The following is a 23,942-nucleotide window of genomic DNA, read 5'->3' on the forward strand; positions in this document are numbered from 1 at the left end:
TTCAGGCAGTGGTAGCTATTAGGTGAGAGTATTTAAAAGGGAATTCAAACATAAAAGTGAAATGAATGAGATTCAAAACAGTACTGCAGATCTTAGCATAGTAAAGCAGGAAAAGAAATGAAAGGTATTAAAGATTGGAAAGGAATAGACAAAATACGCATTTTTCACAGAGTAGAATAGTGTCCTCAGAGAAATGCAAAGTCTCATCAGATAAATGATCAGAATTGGTAAGTTATTTTAGTAAGATTGATAGATACAAAAACAGCATTAAAAATTAATGCATTTCTTTGCATAAGCCACAGTCAGAATCTAATACTAATTTTTAAAAGATGGCCATTTACTGTAGCATTTAAAATGTAAAGTACCTAAGAATAAATTTAACAAAATATTTACAAAATCTTTAGAGAAAATATTTAAATGTTTGAAGACATTAAAGAAAAAGCCTAAATTAAAGGCTCAATATTGTAAAGATGTCAATTCTCCCCAAACTGATATGTAGATTCAATGCAATTCCAATAAAAATCCCAACAGGTTTTTTGTGGAACTTGACAAGCTGATTCTAAAATTTATATGGAGGAGAAAAGATTCAAGAATAGTCAAGACATTCCTGAAGAAGAAGAACAAGGTGAGGAGATCTGCCTTACCAGATATAAAGAGTTATTATAAAATCTAGTAATTAAGACAGTTATGTATTGGCACTGGGATAGACGGATTGATCAATGGAATAAAATAGAGAGCCCCAAAGCAGATTTATGTGTAAATGGAAGCCTACTCAATGCAGAAATGCAGTTGTAGTTTTGTTGGATGAAAAGATGGTCTTTAAAATAAATAATGCTGGGACAATTGGGTAATCCTATGGGAATAAATGAAAATTAATTCTTGTCTCATACCAGAAACAAAAATCAGTTCCAGTTAGTGTGCACACTGAAATCTAAAAGACAAAATGATGAAGCATGAATGAATGTAGGAAAATATAATTTCACAGTAGGAAAGGATTCTTAAGACTTAAAATGTTGATAAAGGGAAAGATTAACCAACTTGAATACATTATGATGTAAAACTTCTGTTCATAAATAGATACCATAAAAAAATGAAAGGGCAAGCCACAAACTTGGCAAAAAAAATCTGTAACACTTATAACTGATGATGAATGAGTATCCAGAATATATAAAAAACTCCTACAAATTAATAAGAAAACAAACAAGCAATCCAGGAAAAAAATGGGGGAAATACTTGCTAGGTTCACAGAAGAATAAACCATGTTGACCAGTCATCTATGAAAAAATGGTCAACTTCATTAATAAATCAGGAGAAATACAAATTAAACCGACCTTTGATACATTTGAAGTCTAATGATAACAAATGTTGATGAGGATACAAAACAACTGGGAACACTTTACATTGCTAATGGGAGTGTAAATTGTTACAACTACTTTGAAAAACAATTTGGCCTTATCTGGTAAAGTTACAGATACTCATACCTAAAACTCTTGCACATGTGCATGAGGAAACACCAATTTGTGTTTGGAGTAGGATTGTTCATTGTAAACAACCCCAGTATTCGTCAGTAGTAGAGTGGATAAATAAATGTTGGTATGGACTCAGAATGGAACAGTACAAAGTAAAGTGAATGAACTGTGGCTACATGGAACAACCTAGATGAATCTTAGGAACATAACATTGAACAAAATAAAAACAAGTTACCACCAATTATGATTCAGTTTTTATAAAAAAAATAGACTGAATAATAAAAAATATTGTTTAAGGATACAAGATATATGGGATACAAATAAATTAAAGCAAGGTAATGATAAACACAATATTTTCAAGTTTATTTGTGAGAAGGAGGAGTATATGATGAGGGAAAAGACCAAAGAGAACTTCTAACTTAAATTGTGTGATGGATATATTTGTATTTTTAGAAATATAAAAATTGAAAAACAATGTTTTAAAAAACAACATGTTTTTTAAAAATGGCTTAATCTTGCTTCCAATGAAGGCTTACACACAAGGGATGAAACGGTCTTTGATGCCACCTAGTGTTTTAAAGAGATTTTAATATCTAAAGCCTTCTGGTTAGCTACTGCTTCCTACCTCTGTGGGCTAGGTTTTTTAGGGTAGAAACGAAAAAGAGTAAGATTCTCCTTGTTTTCATCCCTGACAGGCTCTTCAGCCTGACCCTTTGCATCTAGCACCATGTTCTCTAGAACAGGCCCTTTTCTCTTGTCAAACAATAGCTCCTGTTTCTTCCTCACTTTCTTTTAGGAACCTTACTTAGCATGACTGGAGACCTAGTTTTTCTTTATCATGACCTGAGGAGCTAGGGATGCTGATAGGACTATGGTCATGGTTATTACTGACCCTGCGGACTATTTTCAAGTCTTGCTGTCTACCTTTGTTCTACATCATTTAAGACAAGTGTACAGGGAAAGTAATGCCTCTGAATTAGTTGTGGGGCTTTAAAAACTTGTATCTTATCCTACTCTGACCAGGGTGGAAACACAGAAATCTAGCCTATCTGGGTGAATTGGGAAATTCCAGTCTTAAGTAGGGTCTCTGTTCATGTGTAGGAGTCCTGCTCAGGATACACTCCCTCCCCCCTCCCCCCTCCCCCCAACTTAAGTATTAGCAGCACTGGGTCTAAAGAAATTGCTTCTCAGTAAAATAACATGTAGAATCTCCAGGGTTTTAACTCTGAACAGAAAATCGTAAGTGAAGGCAAATGGACTATGAGATTCTGACTCCCTTTATCTTAGGATCTTTTAATTTCTCTTTATTACTGTCTTGATGGTTCCCAGGAAACATGTTTGCTCCCTTCTTAGAGATCTTGCTTTCATCTGGTAAAATTAGTTCCTTTTAGGCTGGCATTTCCTTTATTTAATCATATATTTTTTATTATCAAAATTAGAAACCAAAGAGTCACCCTTTATTCCTGTCTCTTTCTATCCCCAATCTACATTCCTTTCATTCCATCTCTCAATCTAGTAACTCTATCTCCAGAATATATCTCAAATGCATCTATTTCCTTGTACCATCATCTTTCCATGTTTCTATTCTTGTTTGCCAGTCCATTTTCCATGTATCAGCTAAAGTGATTCTTTAACATGTACATTGATTGGATTGCATCTTTAAAACCTTGAATGGTTTCCTCATGCACTTAAAATTCAAGCTCCCTATTGAAGGGCCTATGTGGAAATGTGTGAATTAACCTTACCAAGCTCATCTCCTCCCACTTCCTCTTGCCATCCCCACCAGTCACACTTTCTATGTAATATGTTCACTGACCTTTTAGTTCTTCCCATAAGCCAAGCCTTCTCCTCTCTCTTGAGTCACCACAGATGCTGATCACTGTGCCTAGAATACTGTTTTCCACACTCATCCTTCCTCTAAGTTTGGGTATTCTTTCTCTAATAGGGTCTTGTTATTTCATTGCATATATTGTGGTGTATTATTTTATATTTATTTGTTTAATGTCCGTCTTTCACACACAAGTTTGTATTGTCTATGAGAGCAAGAACTGTGTATATGATTGATTTACCACTGTTTGCTCTGTATCTAGCCCAGTATCTGAGAGGTATACAACATATATTTGTTAAAGGAATAAGTGAAAAATAACACATGAACCATAATTTACTTAACTCTTTCCCTACTGCTGAATATTAAAGCTGTTTTCAGTTTTGTAGTGCTCATTGGGTCATTCTAAACAATGATGAAGTAAATAATTTGAACTTAGAGATTTTTTTTCTTTAGGCTAGATTCTCAGAAGTGGAGTTGCTAGGTCAAAGAGTATAAATATTTTTAATTTTATTTTTAAGGCTTATAAAACCTATTTCCAAATCACTTATTAGAAGGGTTTCTAGGTTGGAATTTTTAACTGTTTCCTTTTTTGCTTTCTTAGTTTTGAATATATGGGACATATCAAAAGAAAACAGTTCAAATAATAAGGCTTAGCTTCCCACTCCTTTTTAAAATTAATTTATTAAATGCTTATTCTATGCCAGACAGATTATTTTATTTATTACTTATGTGGCAGATATTATCATCCCAATTTTACAGATGAGGGAATTTGTGCCTAAAAAGTTTAACTGTTTTGCTCAAGTTCAGACAATCCAGACTATCTCGTGTCAAACCATTTATGCTTATCCATATACTTACCTAATACACATGTCCTTCAAAATTGCTGCATAGTCACTGCCACCTCACCAGATCCTCTGCTTCCTAACTGCTGAATCCCTGTGAACGCCTGTCCTCCCACCCACCTGCCTATCCTTGTTTCCTTGCTACATGATGCTAGAGACTGGATTGCCATGCCCTTTTGTTAGGGCCCTAGAGAGGACCTAAGTCAGCTAACCGTCCAGAGCACTCCTGTGTGGTTCATTCTGAGATGCATCTTACCTTTGCATTGTGGTTAGCATTAAGGATAAATGGCTCATCCCTTTATGTCTCCACTCCAATTAACAGGGTGGTCCAATTTGACCCAGCATTGTAATAGGGCCCTAACCACATAGTAATCATATAAAGAGCATGCTGCATAATAACAGGAAGGGCATTCTGCTCCTGGGGATTCTTGGTGGTAAACTCTAAGAAATTTGCAGGCTCTTTAGAAAAAGGAGCACTCTCTGTGTTAGGCTGCAAGTGTTCCCTTGGGCCCATCTCTTTCCCCCAAGGAAAGGTAGAACTTGCTGCCAGGTGGGGAGTTGGTGTAGCAGTCTGCATGTTTGGTGTTTATCCCTGTTAGTAACGCCTCTAATTTCTCTTAACCTTTCAGGCTCTCCCTGCTTGTCCTATCCAGGCCACCTGTGAAGCTGCCTCCAAGGAGGAAAATAAGGAAAAAAATCGATATGTAAACATCTTGCCTTGTGAGTGTTTGTAGGGTTTCTAGGGATGTACCCTGAAATTGCATCTCTAGCCAGTTTTTCTGAGGCTGGAAAGAATTTTGTGATTGATCATAGGAGGGTTGGTAAAGAGAGTAAGGTCAGGCCTTTTGTCAAGCTAAAATTGCCTTTATGGCTCCCAATGCGACCCCAGGTACTTAAAAGTCAGCAGGGGTGTTTAACTAGTTTTTTTGTGGCAGGCCTAAAGTTTCTAGAAGGTTAGGGAGAGCAGTTTCACTAGGACCAGATAGGAAGTGGGTTGTTTATGGGGGGTTTTTTGTAGTGCTCATTGCAAAGAAATTATGATACAGAGTTCTCTTTATAAACCTTCCCAGAGTTAGTCATTACTAATCAGTTGACCTATATAGCCTAACAGACATTTTTCTAGACCAGGGGTCTCCAGAATGTGGGATATACATAATCCAGTGGAATAAGAGAGCAAAATATTTGAACTTTGCCTTGTTTTTATAATGACTTTTTTGTGTATAAATTACATAATTTATTCTTTAAAGACCTTCTAGTATATTTTTGGGTGCATAACATATTAGAGATCACTATATATTTATATATATATATATATTTATATACTAGTATACTGTACTTATGTCTTCCTATTTGTGTATGAATATATGTATGTATTTATATATATATTTAATGTAATTGATATATTATATACATTGTTCAGACCCCCCCTTTTTTTTAAAATCCTCACCCAAGGATATATTTTCTACTGATTTCTAGAGAAAGTGGGAGAAGCATCGATGTGAGAGAAACACATCAGTTGGTTGTCCCCTCTCCCCCGCCCTGCCCTTACCGGGGCTGGGGAACCTGCAACTGAGGTACTTGCCCTTGACCAGGAATCAAACCTGAGACCCTTTGGTCCTTGGGTCACTCTGACCACTGAGCCAAATTGGCTAGGGCAGACCTTTTTTCTTTTAACAATATTGTCAATTCATCTGTTGAGAAACAAAAGTACTCACTTTCCTCTTTATCAACTGCTTACTATTCCATATCTTTTTTTTTCTTTAAGAATAGTTTATTGATTTTTAGAGAGAGAGGGAGAGAAAGAAACATCAATGTGAGAGCAAAACATTGATCAGCTGCCTCTTGCATGCCCCCTACCAGGGATCAAGTCTGAAACCCGGGCATGTGCCCTGACCAGAATCGAACTGGCAACCTTTCAGTGCACAGGACAATGCCCAACCAACAGCCATACCGGCCAGATCTGTGGACATATCTTAATTTATTTAATTAGTCCCCTAATGATGATTGAGATATGTCCAAATATTTGCTATTATAAGTAGTTGCTTCAGTGACATCTTTATACATCTGTGTCTCTGTACACATAGGCACAAATGTCTTATCTGGCCTGGTTGTGTCAGGACCAGTGAGAAATAAAATTGGATTTAACTATTTTAATATTAACTAAATATTTAAAGATTATTTTTTTCCCTAGATGATCACTCTAGAGTCCATCTGACACCAGTTGAAGGAGTTCCAGATTCCGATTACATCAATGCTTCATTCATCAATGTAAGGAACTCAAGCTTTCTCATCATTACCTTGAACTGAGTCCTTCCCAGCTTCATGTTAAGAGGAGTATTTGTCATTTCAAGTTTCCCTGAGGAGTCTAATTTTTTAAGTTACTGAAAACAAAGTTGTTTTTTTTTAAAATTTTCATATATTTTTATTGATTTCAGAGGAAGAGAGAGATAGAAATATCAATGGTGAGAGAGAATCATTGATTGGCTGCCTCCTGCACACCCCCCACTGGGGGTTGAGCCCATAACCTGGGCATGTGCCCTGACCGGGAGTCAAACTGTGACCTCCTGGTTCATAGGTCGATGCTCAACCACTGAGCCACTCCAGCCGGGCAAAAGGGGTTTATTATAAAATACTGGATCGCTTACAAAATCTGTGGGAAAGCCAATGAACCAAGCTAAGGTGCTGCTCAGTGAGGAATAGAGCAGTCAGAGAGATACCCAACTACCCCCGTGACTCTCATAGTGAAAGTTCTGCAGAAGACCTGGATGCTTCTGCTGCCATGCTTGCCCAAAGACCAAATCTTGCTAGCACAATCACTCTCTCACATCGCTCACTTCTACCCCAGCTCTTAAGTGGGAGCATCTGCTAGGTCGGTGCAGAACTGAGCTGCAAGGGACGAATCTAGGGAATTTAGCTTTTAGTGTCTTGGCCTCTGTAGTAAGAAAGTCAAGATAGCAGTGGGGTGAGACTGAGTGCTGAGTAAGCCACCTTATAGTATCTGCAAATTTTCAGTACAGCTAAGGGTTTTAATTCATTCTCTGTGCAATGGGGTAATATCAAAGGTATTAAAAACAAGAAGTGACGTGGCCACATTTGTATATTGGTCACTCAGGTTACTATGTGCAATGTGGATTTAAGAGGGCCAACTAGAGGCTGTTACAGTAGTAGGTTATAGATGATGAGGGCCTGTAGAAAGGTTGAAGAGGAAGCAACAAAATAAAAGCTACTTTGGAGGTAGACTTAACAGGACTTGGTGATTGATTGTATATTTGCGAGAGTAGAGCTTATAGAGAATAGAGTGATCCATGTGGATGTATCCAGCACATAGTTGGTAATATTCATCTGGAGTTCAGAGGAGATATTCCAAAGCCATGGTCTTGGAAGTTACTTAGAGGGAGAAGATTGGGCCCTGGGGCCCACCAGCCTCTGCCACACACATTGAGCAAGAAATTCATGAATAAGATAAAAGGAGACTGGGAGAGAAGAGCATCTCAGAGGGCAAAAAGTAAAGCATGGAGGAAATGTTTGGTGGTCAGCACGGTTAGGTGCAAATGAGAGATCTAGTGAGAAAGAAGTAGCAAATGTGCCTTGGACTTGGAGTGTAGGGATAGACAGTGTCCTTTGAAGCAAATGGAGGCCATTTGTTATAGGCTGCCAGTTACTTACCAAACCCTTTTTCTCTCCAACTTAATTGAGGTATAGTTTATATAACAAAAATTTGTCTATTTAAAGTGTAGCAGTCAGTAAATTTTATAAAATTTACCAAGTCATGCTGCCATCACTCTTAATTGTTTAAGAACATTTTTAACAACTTTATTATATGTAATTCATATACCATAATTTTTACCCATTTAAAGTGTACAATTCAGTGGTTTTTAGTATATTCTCAGATATAGGCAGCCAGCACCAGTCAATTTTACAACCTTTTTATCACCTCCAAAAAAGGAACCCTGTACCCTTTAGTTATTGCCTCTTAGTTTTAGAACATTTTGATTACCCCAATAAAAACTGCTTGTCCAGATATAGTTAAACCCCATTCCCACCCCTGGCAATTACTTACCAAGCCCTTTTTGCAGAGAGCTAAGATCACAGATGGATCTTGAAAGGAAATGGTGGCAACAGCCAATGGAGACTAGGACCTGTGGTTTGGGGAACACAAAGGTCTGAAAGCAAACCTGACATTGGTCACAGGGGGAGACAAAACAGGCAGTGGCATAGCTGGCAAGTGGGCTTCCAGCCTGGAGTCTTAGAAGGAACCAGTCTCCTCACTCACCTTTAGAAGTCTAAGAGTGTGTAGGGTCTTTAGAAGTTATTACCAGTTGTCAGTTTCTCAGAGGCTCCTTAGCTACATCCCAGTGCTCCCTTGCTGCTTCTCTCATTGCCTATAGTGGAGAACCTAGAATACTGGGAGCTGACCTGCCATACCCATAGGTTATTCCCAGAAAGTCTTTGCACCAGGGTAAAGCATCATCAAGAAAATAACTGTTTTCCTTCCGAGTGTGAGCCCAGCTTCATGCCTGGAACCACCACATATGCTTCTGCCTTGGAGGGTTCCTATACATTAACACTAAGACCCAGATTGTAAGGCTCTGAGAACACATCAAAAATAGGGTCTAGCCTGGGATTTGGTATTTGGATATTCTTTATTAATAATTTACTTGGAAAAGACTGCCTAGATCATGTAATCTTTGGTTCCTGCTATCCAAAGCTAATCCCTTGGAAATTTCTAGAATGGAAGTTCTTGTTAATTGCCTGGACCTTTTCACAGAGAGGCCTTGTTAACTTGTTGGGAGTCTGGAGAATATTATTTCCAACCCATTTTTGGTTTTCACTTTCTTTTTCTTCCCCACTCTCATCTCCCCTCAGGGCTACCAAGAAAAGAACAAATTCATTGCTGCACAAGGTAAAGTAATGATTTTTTAAAAATATTCCAGGGAGGAAAGGGGCGGGGGGAGAGAGAGAGAAACATCAGTGATGAGAAAGAATCATTCATCAGCTGCCTTCTGCCTGCGCCCTACTGGGGATAGAACCTGCAACCTGGGCGTGTGCGCTGACCAGGAATCGAGCTGTGACTTCCTGGTTTATAGGTCAATGCTCAACCACGGAGCCACTGTAGCCGGGCAATTAATGATAATTTTTTACTCAGGCTTATCCATGAGCTCATAGTGGGTTTGGTTTATTTCTTCCAAATGCTAAATAGATTAATCTGAATGCAGACGCCTTTCTGTAATGATTACTATCTGGAAAAAATGCAATCCACCTTGCAAGTTTATAACTAAAGGCCTTGATCTTGATGACTTAGTATCCAGGGGTCATTTAAAAGAAGTCCTTTTGTAAGTGTGCATAACAAGACTGGAGAAGAGAAACACCAATCAGAAAGGATATAGCTATTGTGCTAACACCTACTCAGTGATGATTTTGGCACCAATAGCAGCACAGTTTACAATAGCTAAGATTTGGAAACAGCCTAAAAGTCCATTAGCAGATGAGTGGATTAGAAAATTGTGGTACAGCTATACAATGGAATACTACGCTGCTATAAAAAAAGAAGGAATTCTTACCATTTGCAACAGCATGAATGGAACTGGAGAGCATTATGCTAAGTGAAATAAGCCAGTCAGTGAAAGATAGATACCACATGATCTCACTCATATGTGGAATATAAAGAACATTATAAACTGTTGAACAAAAATAGATAGAAGCAAAGAAGCATCGAACAGACTGTCAAACTACAGCAGGAAGGCAGGAGAGGGTTGGGGGGGGGCGGATAAGAGATCAGCTGATTTGTATTCATGCATGTAAGCACAACCAGTAGACACAGGACACTGGCGGGGGGTGGTGAGGGCAAGTGCCGGGGGGTAGGGGAGGCCGGGGGGAGGTCAGTGGAAAAAAATAAAAAAGGAGACATATGTACTACTATTTGTAATACCTTAAACAATAAAAAAAAAAAAAAATTAATACAGAAGGGAAAAAAAAAAAAAAGACTGGAGAAGGCTATACACGCATGGTGTGACCCCTGGGAACATGAGGTTTGTAATCAATCTTCAGAATGGATTGGCCACCTCCCAGGATCCAGGCTGGCTCATTTCCTCCCTGCCACTCATGGGACTGAGCTCCACTATTATTAATAAACTAGAGGCCCGATACATGAAATTCATGCAAGGGGCTTGGCCCTCGCAGCCAGGGTGGCTGCCTCAGCCTTTGCAGCTTTGTCTGGAAGGTCGTCCAGAAAGACGTCTGGAAGGTCATTCGGCTCTCTGGTCTAATTAGCATATTATGCTTTTATTATTATAGATGAGTGGTCTAGGAACCCTCAGAGCAGGGACCCAGTACCATGGACCCTTTAGTTAGTGGAGGACAATTTACAGGGAAACAAGCAGAAATTTTGGTAAGTGGCTATGCTCTTAATACAGTAGTCAATAGCCACATATGGCCATTTAAAATTAAAAAATTAATTAAAATTAAAAATTTAAATTCAGTTCCTCAATTATAAAAGTCACATTTTAAGGCACACTAGCTACATGTAGCTAGAGGCTTCTATAGCAGTGCAGATATAAAACTTACACCATTACAGAAAGTTCTATTAGATATAAAATAGAGATTGAGATCAAGTAAGTTAGGAAAAGTCTCAGATCCTCCTTACCTTCACAGTCTCCCACTGGGGTCAAGCTTTTTCGTAACCAGGCCCCACTTTCCCTTCCTCTGTAGCCATCTGTCAATTCAGATCTATCTTCTAAGGCCCAATTGTGCTAACACTTACTCAGTGATGATTTTGGCACCAACAACCATGTGCAATCTTTTCCTCTCATTATTTGCCATGGGACTTTGTTGACACTAAAATATTTGTTGAATTAAGGTCTTCTGTGACTTACTGGTTGACTTTTTCAAACTCCCGTCCTCTTAAGCTTTTCCACAGTACTTCATACTCCTTGAAACTCCTCCATTATTTCCTGATGTTCAGTTACCTTGATTTTTCTCACTTTTCTAAATATTCTTTCCCTGGCTCTTATTCTTCATTCTGCCCCTTAAGTGTAGCTTCTTCCCAAATGTGTGGGTGACTGCTTCCTTGAAACTCCATCTCTGTCTTTCATGGCACCATTTTCTCTCAGTTCTCTTGCCTCTCCATCTGCTCCTTCTTAGTCTTCTTCCCAGGGTTTTTATTCTTTCTGAACTGAATATTGCTGAGGGTCCTCAGCATTCTCTGTCTGACCCCTTCTTTTTCTGTATTCTCTTGGAAAGAGCTCATCTAATGCTCACCTCTGGCTGCTGCCTCTCTTGACCTCTCCTAAGCCACATTTTCAAACTAGTTTTGTACCCTTCCACCTGGATACCCCCACATACTCTTTAGATTTAACATCAGAAACTAAAACATGACTCTTCCTTAGACCCCAGACTGTTTTCCTCCTTTATTCTTTGGCCATCACCATGACTGGAATGTAATCTACCCAATTAACCAAGCCAGTTTAGGATAATCCAGATCTTCTACCTGTCCCTTAGTCTAAATATGACTAGTCCTCTTATTTCCATCTCCAAAATCTGTCTTCTCTGACATATTGCATTAGTCCCATCTTTTCTTCCGACTGATTCCTCTACCCCTCACCCTTGCTCCTTGCATTCTTTCTACCAGAATGTCCTTTCTCAAGGAAAACTTTTGTCAGGATCCTCATGATTTTCCATTGTCTATAGGACAAGCCTTGTACCTTACCTATCTTTCCAGCTCCATCTTCCACCACTCCATGCACTCTACACAGTTACCTCACTGAATTCATTACATCCCTGGGTATCTCGTCCTCTTTCTTGCTGCTAGCCGCCTCTTCTCCCTGTTTCCTCTCTAAGCTCCCATCCACTGATCTGCCCTAACATATAACTCAGATGTCACCTACTCCAGTAGATTTTTCCTGACCTTGCCAGGCAATGAAACAATTACTCTTCTATACATCTTTCTGGCATGTGTTCACATCTGTCATTGTTTTCCTTTGTAATGTTTTTTTCATTTTTACCAAGGGGAATATAAATTTTAAGGAAGTCAAAGTTATTACAAAGGTTATAAAAATAACCTTTCTCCCTTACTCTTTTTTAATTTTTTTTATTTTTTTTTTCACTTAAAGTATTTTTTAAATTTTTTAAGGCATTATATGTGTACATATCTTACCATTGCCCCCCCCTCTCCCTTACTCTTTTAATCTAATGCAACCATTTTTATCTGTTGACTTTTTATGGTAGATGACATACTTTATTTAATTCTCTTAAAACAACCTCACACCCAATCAGACAGACATGCATATACATGTCTCTTTTCCACACTCTTTTTTTTTGAAATTTAATTATTTAAAGTATTACATATGTCTCCTTTTTCCCCCATTGTCCACTTTTCCCAATAGAGTTAAATTACAATCTGAAGTTAAGATAACATTTGTTGTTTACATTATTACTATATCAATATTATTTACAACCAAAGCGCATAATATATGATTTTTTTGGTACAGTTTTTGTTTTTTTTTTCTGAGAATTAATAATTACCCTTTTTTCCTATTCACTTAGTTTTTTAATATAGCTAACATTGATTCTCTCTCCACTCCCCACCCCCACCCCCACATTCTTCTTTAGAAATATATTCTCTCAAGAATTCAGAAACATGGAGTTTATTTTTTTTTTTATATTGGGATCCTTCTAGAACCTTCTTTCTTTAGCCATTCTGGATTGGTTTAGTCTCCCTTCTGTGTTAGATCCCATCTATTTCTCTTTCTTTGTTGGCTCCTTCATTTTTGTTTGGAAATCTTCTAGTGGCTTTCTGGGAAGGGCTGTGTGGGAAGTAAATTTTAAATTCCAGTCTGAGCAACTCACCTAACCCCTCTGGCTGATGACACCTACCTCAGAGCATGGTGGAAAGAAATAAATGAGATATAAAACACTTAGGTCACTATCTGACCCATAATGTGATATTGAGTGAATAGCCATGCTTTCTAATCTCAACAATAATATCTTTGGGAGACACTGTTCATGTTCTCTTTATATTTTGACAGCCTCCTACCCCCACTTCACTTTTTAGTGAAGTGCCTGGTGAATACGTGGGGAATGTTCAGTTAGCAGGTGGGTGGATGGATCAGTGTATTAGATATTTAGCTGGAAATATGTGGGCATAGGCTTCCAAAGTCAAGAATGAATGTTTCCAGTTTCCCAGCATCTTTCTTCCCCTTACCATTGGTTCTCATTTTTGCTATTGGCTGCTTTAGGACCAAAAGAAGAAACAGTAAATGATTTTTGGAGGATGATCTGGGAACAAAACACAGCCACCATCGTCATGGTGACCAACCTGAAGGAGAGAAAAGAGGTTAGTGGAAAATTTGTTAGGAGGACCCTGATACAGGCGTGACCAGCAGAGGGTCTTTGCTGGAGCTGTGTTTGTGTCTGTACTGTCCACCCTTTGTGGTTCCTTGCCAGTAGTTCTTGCAGACAGAGCCCAGGCCAATATGCGTACCAGACTTTCCTGTGTCCCAAAGGCCTCCGATGAACCCTAGGGGTGCCTAGGGCATGTTCTCTGTGTCTGGTAGTCAGACAACTCACCCTGGTTCCAAACAGCCTGGCAGAAAGACTTGGGGCTTTGGCCAAGAAAGCACCACAGAGGGGCTTTTCTTCCCTGGCTTTCTAGTTCCTCCTTCCTGTGGTTTCCTGTCCCTCCTCCTGGGTCGGCAGAGGGAGCTATATGAAACAGACCCTGCGCCAAGTGCAAGGGAATATGAGGCTCTAGCCTGATCCTTGAGGCAGCCTTCTGACTGGTCTTTTTATTTTTGACTGCCAAGTCCATACCTGGCCAGCTCCATCACTGGGTCACAGCCAACACCAGTCCTGAGTCTTGGAGGAATCCCCATTCATGACAGTTTTTCTCCAGGATGGCCCTTGAGTCACCTTGATCCCCACACGGGTGTTGGTGTACTGATCAGCACCTCCACGGTGCTTGGGAAGGATAGCATTAGGTCTGGGCTTTAGGTTCATTTCTTACAACCAGACCTCTGGCTCTTGAAAGCTGTCCAAGGACCAGACACCAGAGAAAACCTTGGGCCTCTTGTGGCAGGTTTACAGTCTGCATCAATCCACAAGCTCACCTCTAGAGTGTGGCAAATTTGCCCTGAACTGATGGAATAATGGGAATGGGAAAGAACAAGAAGTATATGTGGGTATGTTAAGAGACTGTGCTAAACAGGATGAAAACTCAGGAACTTGCAAAAAGAGCAGATAAAACAAGTCTGTAGTTGTCTGAGGTGAGAGAACAGACCATAGGGTTTTCCCAGGACTTCATTCTGGGCTATTGTGGAACTTTTCTTTCTGGCCCTTTCCATGTACCAAGGGTGGTAGGTTTAAGGTGAGGGGATGCATGTCTGTTCCCTTCCAGTGTAAGTGTGCCCAGTACTGGCCAGATCAAGGCTGCTGGACCTATGGGAATATCCGTGTGTCCGTAGAAGATGTGACCGTCCTGGTGGACTACACAGTGCGAAAGTTCTGCATTCAGCAGGTACTGTTTTCTACCTCCTTTTCTCAGCTCTCGCTTTGGATCTGCTGACCATTAAGAGGGCAGGGCAGAATAGGTTGTGTTATCTCCCCTTTTCCTCAGGGTGGTCAAGAAAGATGATTGTGTGTTGTGTTTGGACTCTGAAACCAGAGATCTGGGCTCCCAGGGAACTTCTTTTGTGAAAACTAAAGAGGAGCATTTTCATGACTGGGAGAAACATGATTATTGAGATGGAGTTTTATCATCTTATTATGAATCAATTGCATCAGGAGGTGGTATAATCTTCTGGGTACTTGACTTACTTTTTCTTTTTTATTCCAAAGGCTCCTAATATCAGGATGTGATAAGCCCTGCTCCTGGCCCTCCAGAGTGGCCCTGGAGGCTTAAGCAGAGGTCGCCATGCGCTGAGGGCAGTGTAGTGCTATGAAAAGGGAGCTTACCAAGAGTCAGGAGACCAGCATTTTATTTCTGACCTTGCCATTTACTGGTTCTGAGACCTTGACCAGGTCATTTACCTTTTCTGAGTTTTACATTCCATATGTGTAGACAGAGAAAAATAGTAATAGTTTACCCAGTGGGGTTCCTGGGAAGATTCTCTGTTCATTGTTAAAACTTTCTTGGATACACCCTCATTTCCCTATTGTCACTAACAGCCACAGCTGGCCCTGGTCCCTAAGTCTCACCTTCCCTCCACTGGGGCTGCCCCACCTATCCCAGGGTATCAGGGCCAACACACAGTTTGTTTGTTTTTTCACTTCACAGGTGGGCGACATGACCAACAGAAAGCCACAGCGCCTCATCACTCAATTCCACTTTACCAGCTGGCCAGACTTTGGGGTGCCTTTCACCCCCATCGGTATGCTCAAGTTCCTTAAGAAGGTGAAGGCCTGTAACCCTCAATATGCAGGGGCCATCGTGGTCCATTGCAGGTCAGTGTGGCCTGACCCTTGGCTTCCCACTTATACCACACTCTGTTCCCAAGGGAAAGCACAGGCCCTGGCTGAGGAGGCATAATGCAGATGAGCTGTTGGGGTCCCTAGGGTAGCAGAGAGACTCCTCTCTGGTGCTGGTTAGAGATTACTTGAGGAAAAAGGGAAGGGCAGTCCTCCAAGATTGGGGGAGGGGGCAGGGGTTGACCACTGCTGTGAAGCCAGGAAACCAGGTTGAGTACTGCCTTGTGCACTGGGAGCCTTTAGGCCCCTCTAAGTGTAAAGGTTCTCTAATCCTAGAGGTAAGGAATTCGAGGTACAGTGGGGTTTGTTGGTTCCCTGAGAGTCCCAGCTCTACCTCATTCAGAATTAGAATTTAGAGGCTTGAAGAAAGAGCCCTGGCCTGTGCCTCCCTCTCTTTCCATGCTCCCACAAGGCATGTAGGCCAAGCCTGTAACACCCCTACTCTCTGGCTACAGTGCGGGTGTAGGGCGGACAGGTACCTTTGTCGTCATCGATGCCATGCTGGACATGATGCATACAGAGCGGAAGGTGGACGTGTATGGCTTTGTGAGCCGGATCCGGGCACAGCGCTGCCAGATGGTGCAAACAGATGTGAGTGATTTGCGGGTGAAGCAAGGTGGGGGCATTCCAGGACCAAAACATCTGCCACTTCATGGATTACTCAGCCTCCCAGGTTATTGTGAATGATCATCATACAGTGTGATGAAGGTCCCTGGTAAATTGTGTATTAAGACAGACATGGAGCACAGAGGGCATTGTATCTAGGGGAATTGGGAAGGCAGGTGTCATTTGCACTGGGCTCTAAGGATAAGGAGCAGGTCCTGAGGGAAGCAGGCATGCAGCAGCTGAAAGAGCTAGTGCGTGCAGAATTGTGACATAGTTCAGCTATGTCCAGCCTATCCTTACTGTTGAGATCAATTCTATGGTTAGGGCACAGTGCTGGGAGGCAGGCTGGCACAGGTTTTGTGTGTCACCAGATTTTCATAGTCCCTTCAGACTATCAAATCTTTGCTCAGAATAGGCAGGAGTTGGATTTGTTTTTCTCTCCAGGCTTTCACTCCAGAAGGGTGCCAGAGTAGGACCCTCCCTCCCAAGCTCAGCACCCCAGAGTGACTCATGAATTTCAAGTCCTGTGTTACTGAATTGGGACAATTAGAGTGAATTGTTTTATCCCTGCTAGGATCAAAGGAGAAGCGGACTGGAGGGAAATGGGGGTTGGAGGGGTAGGTCTGCCACCACAGGGACAGTGTTGTAATTCGGAACTCGGGCACCATCCGGTTTCAGATGCAGTATGTCTTCATATACCAAGCCCTTCTGGAGCATTATCTCTACGGAGATACAGAACTGGAAGTGACCTCTCTAGAAACACATCTGCAGAAAATTTACAACAAAATCCCAGGGACCAGCAACAATGGATTAGAGGAGGAGTTTAAGGTGAGTTGGACCTGAACCACCTTTTCAGATTGAAGGATTCATGTGATTTGGGAAATGTGGGCTGCTTAACTCCTTGAAGATTTACCAACAAATGATGAAAACACTTAAAAGGTATGTGAGTGGTCAAGGAGGTGGGTCTCTGGCCCTTTACTCAAACCCTGGTCATTCTCAACCCATCCTGCACATTAGAATCACTTGGTTTGTTTTAGGGGGAACAGGCATTGGTGATTTTTTTTTTTACCCTCACCAAGGATATGATTATTGATTTTAAAGAAAGGAAGGAAGGGGGAGAGAGAGAAAAAAACATCGATGTGAGAGAAACATCGATCGGTTGACTCCTGTACACACCCCGACGGGATCAAACCGGCAACTTTCAGTGCAAGGGACGACTGCAACCAACTGAGCCACATGGCTAAAGCAGCAATGGTATTTTTTGTTTTTGTTGTTTCAGTCCTCACCTGAGTCAGAAAGTGGTATACATTTGAATAAGGTTTTCTAAAGAGTCAAAGACAGCCTCTGGGCTGGAACACTGGGGAGAGGGAAGGTGGACCTCCTGTCAGGCTAAGATCTTTTCTCCAGGATCATTAAATTCCAGCCCAAGGGAATCCAGAGGGTCCCCAGGAGCCTGGAAGGAAGGCAGTTTCCCAAACACTCTTTTGACTTGTTGACCAAGCTTAAAGACAGAAGAAAGTCTTCCAACAAAGACGTGGAAATGAAGGTCAGGGTTATGGTGAGGAGCTGTATGCAGCCAGAATGGCTTGGAGACACAGATTCAGTGACAGGCATACTAGTAATCTTGTCAAGTTCAGTTACTGGGATCAATAATGTTTTCCCTCCCCTTCCCAATTCAGAAATTAACATCAATCAAAATCCAAAATGACAAGATGCGGACTGGAAACCTTCCAGCCAACATGAAGAAGAACCGGGTTTTACAGATCATTCCATGTAAGAGCCCTCTCCCCACCCCCAAAGCCTTCACCTCCAACCCGTCCCCTACACCTTTTCCACTTCTCAGGTACTAGTTAATGATCAGCTTGGAGACAAGAATTATGGCATGCCTCTGGTTGCCCCCAGTTCTTTAATGGCTTCTGAAAATTAAAGAGCATGAAAGCTAAAGGGATTCTCCCTCCTGGTCAGAGAACAGACATGTTATTGCCCAGCTAGGATTATATCTGCCCAGAGCCTGGGGAGGGGAGGAAAAATAGAAGGAGAGGGAAGAGAGGACAGGTGATATTAAGGAACCACAATCTGCTCTCCTTCCTACAGATGAGTTCAACAGAGTGATCATTCCAGTTAAGAGGGGTGAGGAGAACACAGACTACGTGAACGCATCCTTCATTGATGTAAGTGCTGTCTGTGTCCCCAGAGCTCCCAACACGCCATGGAGAGTCATCTGGGCCTTGCATTCCCCTCATCCCCCAGGTGTTGGGAAAGTTAACTTTGAGTCAATCATCAGTTCAGAACTGATCCCTACCCTAGATCTGTCAGGTCCCAGAGAGCAGAAGGTGGTGGGAAGCAGGGGCTGTACCAGGGTAAAAACTGGAGGAAAAAGTTCACAACATAAACCACAGCCAAAGGCTGAAAACCTCTGATCTTTCCCATTCACCGGCAAAAGGACTACATCACCAACCAGGGCCTGCTGCTCCCTCTTTCCCTCACCCTCATAGAAAAAGACCAGCTTACCAGACAGAGTTTGGTCCTTGACTAAAAGGAATCTCTGCCTAAAATGGGTTTGCCTCCAAGCATCCCCATCCCTTCCTAGTAGCCTCTTCTCCACTAGCCCCTCCCTGATTAAACCACCTCACTGCTACCATTGACATGGCCTGCACAGGGCTACCGGCAGAAGGACTCCTACATCGCCAGCCAGGGCCCTCTTCTCCACACAATTGAGGACTTCTGGCGAATGATCTGGGAGTGGAAATCCTGCTCTATCGTGATGCTGACAGAGCTGGAGGAGAGAGGCCAGGTGAGCACAAAAAGGTCCTGGGCTGTAGGAGACAGAGGCCACATGAAAGCTGGGGGTTGGGGGGGGTGCGGGTTATGAGGTATGTTTGGACCTTTTCTTTAACTTAAACTGCCCAAAGAGCCATCTCTAGGCAGTATTGCCCAGCCAGTTGGTATCTGAGCAATCAGTAGCTTCTCTCAGGACTGGAAGAGCAGTGTGGTCTGAGGCCAGACAGCTCACCCTCTCTCTTCTGAATACAGTTTGTCCTCCCTACCCACAGCCTAGCTTTGTGCTCTCCTCCCACCTCCCCAGGCAGGGCAGGGCTCTCTATCCTCAACAGGATCCCAAGGCATTTTTAGCCTGGGCTACAGTGGGTATAGCCACTGCTAGCCCCTGGTCCGGATTCCTCAGGCCCATGTTCTACCTCCTGAGGAAGGCAGGGAGTCCCTGCCCTTTTGCCTAGAGGAGAGTCATTTTCAATAGATTTCTACACTGAAGTTGCTCTTTTAAAATATTCCAAAGCCTGTACCTTCTCCCCCAAAACCTTGCCTTCCAGCAGCTTAACTCAGCCTTGGAGATAGTGCTACCTCAGTAACAGCTCCCTGCCGTCTCCCACCTCACAGCCACAGGAGGCACCCTGGAGTTGCATTTACCTCCGTTCCCTTTTTCTCTCACGTAGCTGGCTTTAAGTCCACCTGCTTCCTTGTTTGTGTTGTTCTGTCCACATGGAGGGCTCAATTAAATAAATCCTGTAGCCTTCACCTGGCTGAGTAGGATAAGTTCCTACCATCAGTTCAACATCTGTAATTGTCTTAATGTGGCTTCTCTTTATTCTTTTTTTTTTAATTTTTTTTAATATATTTTATTGATATTTTACAGAGAGGAAGGAAGAGGGATAGAGAGCTAGAAACATCGATGAGAGAGAAACATCGATCAGCTGCCTCCTGCACACCTCCCACCAGGCATGTGCCCACAACCAATGTACATGCCCTTGACCGGAATCGAACCCGGGACCCTTGAGTCCGCAGGCCGACGCTCTATCCACTGAGCCAAACCGGTTTCGGCTCTTTATTCTTTAAATCCTAAAATTTTACCAGGCTTGTTTTTGCTCAGCACACCCTACCTGCTTCCCTACAATAGCTGTGTCACCTTGAAACTCACTCTACAGCGCTAACGTAACTCTTTTTGGTTCTGACCATCTGTAACCACCTTGGGTAGTTGTCCCCATTAGTTGGCCACAGCAGGTCCCCCATTTGCTTTCACTGTTGACCAACTCCCTGCCCTGTTTTAAGAAGGGACTTTCTTGATAGTTTCCCAACTCTGTATCCCTGGGGACCTCCTTCCAGTCTGCCCCTTTTCTTCTCTGTTATGCCTCTTTGCCTAAACTAAGATCTAAAATATCTTAAAGCTGTTAGGTGTGGGACCATAGTACAATGGACCCTTGAACACGGGGGTTGGGGCCCTGACACGCCTCACAGTTGAAAGTCCATGTATAACTTCTGTCTCTCCAAGCACTTCAGTCGTCTCTTGCTACGTTCAGGGGATCAGTTCCAGGAATCGCCATGGATTTCTAACCACAGATTGAAATACTGTTTTCAGTCCGTGGTTTGTTGAATTCACGGATGTGAAACCTGGGAATACAGAGGACTGACTGTATAATTAATGAAAAAAAGGCTTGTATTAGTGACCTGTGTAGTTCAAACCTGTGTTGTTCGAGGGTCCACAGTATTTTTTTTCTTGTCGTGTGATTTTAGCTCATACACTATGATACTCTCAAGCCCATTAGGATCTTAGCAGTTCTAATAATTCAAAAGCCCCAATCTTCAGTCCTAATAACTGTGTAAAAGGCATGTTAGGAGGGAACTGTGGTAGAAAAATTCATTCTAGCTCTGGCCAGTGTGGCTCAGTTGGCTGGGCATTGTCCTGTGCATCGAAAGGTTGCCAGTTGGATTCCCAGTCAGGACACATGCCCAGGTTGTGGGGTTGATCCCCAGTAAGGGACGTGCAGGAAGTAGCCAATTGATGTTTCTCTCTCTCCTTTTCCCTTCCCCTTTCTCTAAAAATCAATTAAAAAATAAAATTCAATTTTAAAAAAGACAAGGAGGTGGAAAAAAAAGAGAAGAAATAATTAAATAAATAATAATATCATAAAATAAAATAAAGTAAAAACTTATTCTACCTGTCAGTGCCCTAAAAACAAGGATAATCTATGTAAGGTGATCCTTACTTAGGATTAACTGAAGAGAGGGGCTCACCCCAAGGCAACCCATGTATAAAAGCACTGGTCTGTGGCATTTATTTGATCCACTACTTTACTAATCCTTACCCGAGGATACATTTTTTATTTTTTATTGATTTTTAGGGAGAGAAACATCAATGTGAGAGAGAAACATTGATTGGTTGCCTCCCGTATGCACCCCGACTGGAAATCAAATTGCAACCTTTTGGTGAACAGGACAACATTCCAACCAACTGACCCCCTCAGCCAGGGCCAATAATCCTGTGTTTTAAAATAAGCTCATTATTATGTATAAGGGCATAGTGAATGATCACAACTATATAAAAAGCAAGAAAGTTTACTAAAATTGACTTTTTTTCTTTGAGAGTCAGAAAGCTTTAATGGTTATTCATTACATTTGTGTCATACTTTGTAACATGCAGTATTCTTTTTTTAAATGGACTTTTAGTAGTGATTTTATTTAGACTGAAAAACTATCAGTGGTATTTATTTTTATACTTAATTTCCCCAAATCTTTTATAATGAAAATATAGCACATTTATGGTTGAGGATTTTTTTTAATGTGTTTTTATTGATTTTTTTTTTTAATCCTCACCCGAAGATATTTTTTCCATTGATTTTTAGAGAGAGTGGAATGGAGAGGGCCAGACAGAAGCTCCAATGTGAGGGAGACACATCAATTGGTTGTCTCCCACATGCCTCCAACCAGGGTTGGGAGCCTGCAACCAAGGTACATGCCCTTGACCAGAATCGAACCCTTCAGTCCTCAGGCTGACGATAGGGGTTATTAAGGATTTTTAAATTGCCAGTAATGAAGTATCTAAGATATTCCCCAAAATGCTCGAAAGAAATGAACAGGATTTTGTTTTATTTATGTATTTATACCTTGGGTTGTTCTACAGACATTAACAGATTCATTTACCAGATACTTAGTGAGACCTAGCATAGGCAGACATTGTGGAAGGTGCTGGGAATACAAAGATGAAGAGAAGCAGCCCCAGCCCACAAGAAGCTGTAGAGGGAACTGAGCCGGGTATAAAAAAAGACAGATGGTATTCCTGGCCAGTGTGGCTCAGTTGGTTGGGCATTGCCCTGTGCACTGAAAGGTTTCAGGCTCAATCTCCAGTGGAGGGCATGCAGGAGGCAGCCGATCAGTGTTGCCCTCTCATATCTCTCTCTCTCTCTCTCTCTCTCCTCCTCCTCCTCCTCCCTCCCTCCCTCCCTCTTCCCTCCCTCCCTCATTCCTGCCTTCCCCTCTTTCTAAAAGTCAGTAAAAAATCTTTAAAATTAAAAACAAACAGCAAACCATCTTCTCAACTAGCAAGGACAGACATGCAAGTACTAGCAACTTTAAGGTACCATTGCAGATGAAAGAAATAAAGAGAAAGAAGAATGACGGCAATCTGTGGACTGGGCTGCAGTAAAGCACCATGGCTAGGCAAGGGTGATATAATTGGGTTCCGTTTTTCTGGATTAGCAGTCTGGCATGTAAACAGCTGTAAGATATGGGAACACTCCAAGGAAACAAAAAAATGGAGGGGAGAAGTTGGAACAAAGATATTCACTCCTCCTCTCTCCACCCTGCCACTGAGTGTTGGATCCCCCTATGGGGTGATGGTCGAGTTTTTCAAAGACTGTCAGTGTTGCAAAGTACACCGTAAGTAACACCAAATGGTTAATTGATTATCTCTGGTAGTGGAAATAAGTTGTTAAATATAGATGTCCTGGAGTAATGTTAAGTAACGTTATGACCCTCTCAGTTTTCAATACTTTGGGGGTGAAGGGTATTGGATAATAGGTAGCTGTGCTGAGAAGAGGGCAGGCAGCTCACGGGGCAGCCCTGCCTCTTCCACACATGGTGTTCTGAGCCCCTTACACTCTCTCATTTGTCCTTTCAGGAAAAGTGTGCCCAGTACTGGCCCTCAGATGGACTGGTGTCCTATGGAGACATCACAGTGGAGCTGAAGAAGGAGGAGGAATGTGAGAGCTACACCATCAGAGACCTCCTGGTCACCAACACCAGGGTAAGATGGCTGGTGGATGAGGCTTCTCCCACAGGGAAAGCTGGGTGCCCCTACCTCTCTAATGGCCCTTTCTCCAAAGGAGAACAAGAGCCGGCAGATCCGGCAGTTCCACTTCCACGGCTGGCCTGAAGTGGGCATCCCCAGCGATGGAAAGGGCATGATCAACATCATCGCAGCTGTGCAGAAGCAGCAGCAGCAGTCAGGGAACCACCCCATCACCGTACACTGCAGGTACCGCTCACCCCAGCCCTCAGAGGAGAGAGAAAGAAAGTGATGAGAAGCAGGCCGGTTGGAGGCAATCATGAGCATGTATCAGACCGTGAGGAAAGAACAGGTTGTTGGTGAGCACGTGGCAGTCAAGTTTGATGACCCTAGGACAGTGGTCGCCAAACTGCGGCTCGCGAGCCACATGCGGCTTTTTGGCCCCTTGAGTGTGGCTCTTCCACAAAATAACACGGCCTGGGCGAGTCTATTTTGAAGAAGTGGCGTTAGAAGAAGTTTAAGTTTAAAAAATTTGGCTCTCAAAAGAAATTTCAATCGTTGTACTGTTGATATTTGGCTCTGTTGACTAATGAGTTTGCCGACCACTACCCTAGGAGTAGGCCAGATGATAGGAGAGGATCCTGGTGTTTGAACTTCACACATTATGTGCCTGGGAACCTGGCCTCCTTGTGAAACACAGGAATGAGAAAAGCAGATAT

The 23,942-nt window shown here is 42.1% G+C and overlaps 1 protein-coding gene across 4 annotated transcripts in view; it reads left to right on the forward strand.

Moving 5' to 3' along the window:
• The window catches only part of PTPRA (protein tyrosine phosphatase receptor type A), a 167,992-nt gene that overhangs the window by 138,084 nt on the left and 5,966 nt on the right, over positions 1–23,942 (forward strand). For all 4 annotated transcript variants that reach the window (XM_080686389.1, XM_080686386.1, XM_080686387.1 and 1 more), the window contains 13 exons: positions 4,769–4,859; positions 6,331–6,407; positions 9,006–9,042; positions 13,373–13,470; positions 14,530–14,649; positions 15,409–15,575; positions 16,055–16,190; positions 16,884–17,033; positions 17,885–17,978; positions 18,300–18,376; positions 18,865–18,999; positions 23,116–23,241; positions 23,321–23,472. In XM_080686389.1, coding sequence (XP_080542515.1) covers positions 4,769–4,859; positions 6,331–6,407; positions 9,006–9,042; positions 13,373–13,470; positions 14,530–14,649; positions 15,409–15,575; positions 16,055–16,190; positions 16,884–17,033; positions 17,885–17,978; positions 18,300–18,376; positions 18,865–18,999; positions 23,116–23,241; positions 23,321–23,472 — 1,460 coding nt within the window. The remainder of the gene's footprint in view (positions 1–4,768; positions 4,860–6,330; positions 6,408–9,005; positions 9,043–13,372; positions 13,471–14,529; positions 14,650–15,408; positions 15,576–16,054; positions 16,191–16,883; positions 17,034–17,884; positions 17,979–18,299; positions 18,377–18,864; positions 19,000–23,115; positions 23,242–23,320; positions 23,473–23,942) is intronic.

Source organism: Plecotus auritus, assembly GCF_963455305.1.
Source record: "Plecotus auritus genome assembly, chromosome: 8".
NCBI lineage: Eukaryota > Metazoa > Chordata > Mammalia > Chiroptera > Vespertilionidae > Plecotus > Plecotus auritus.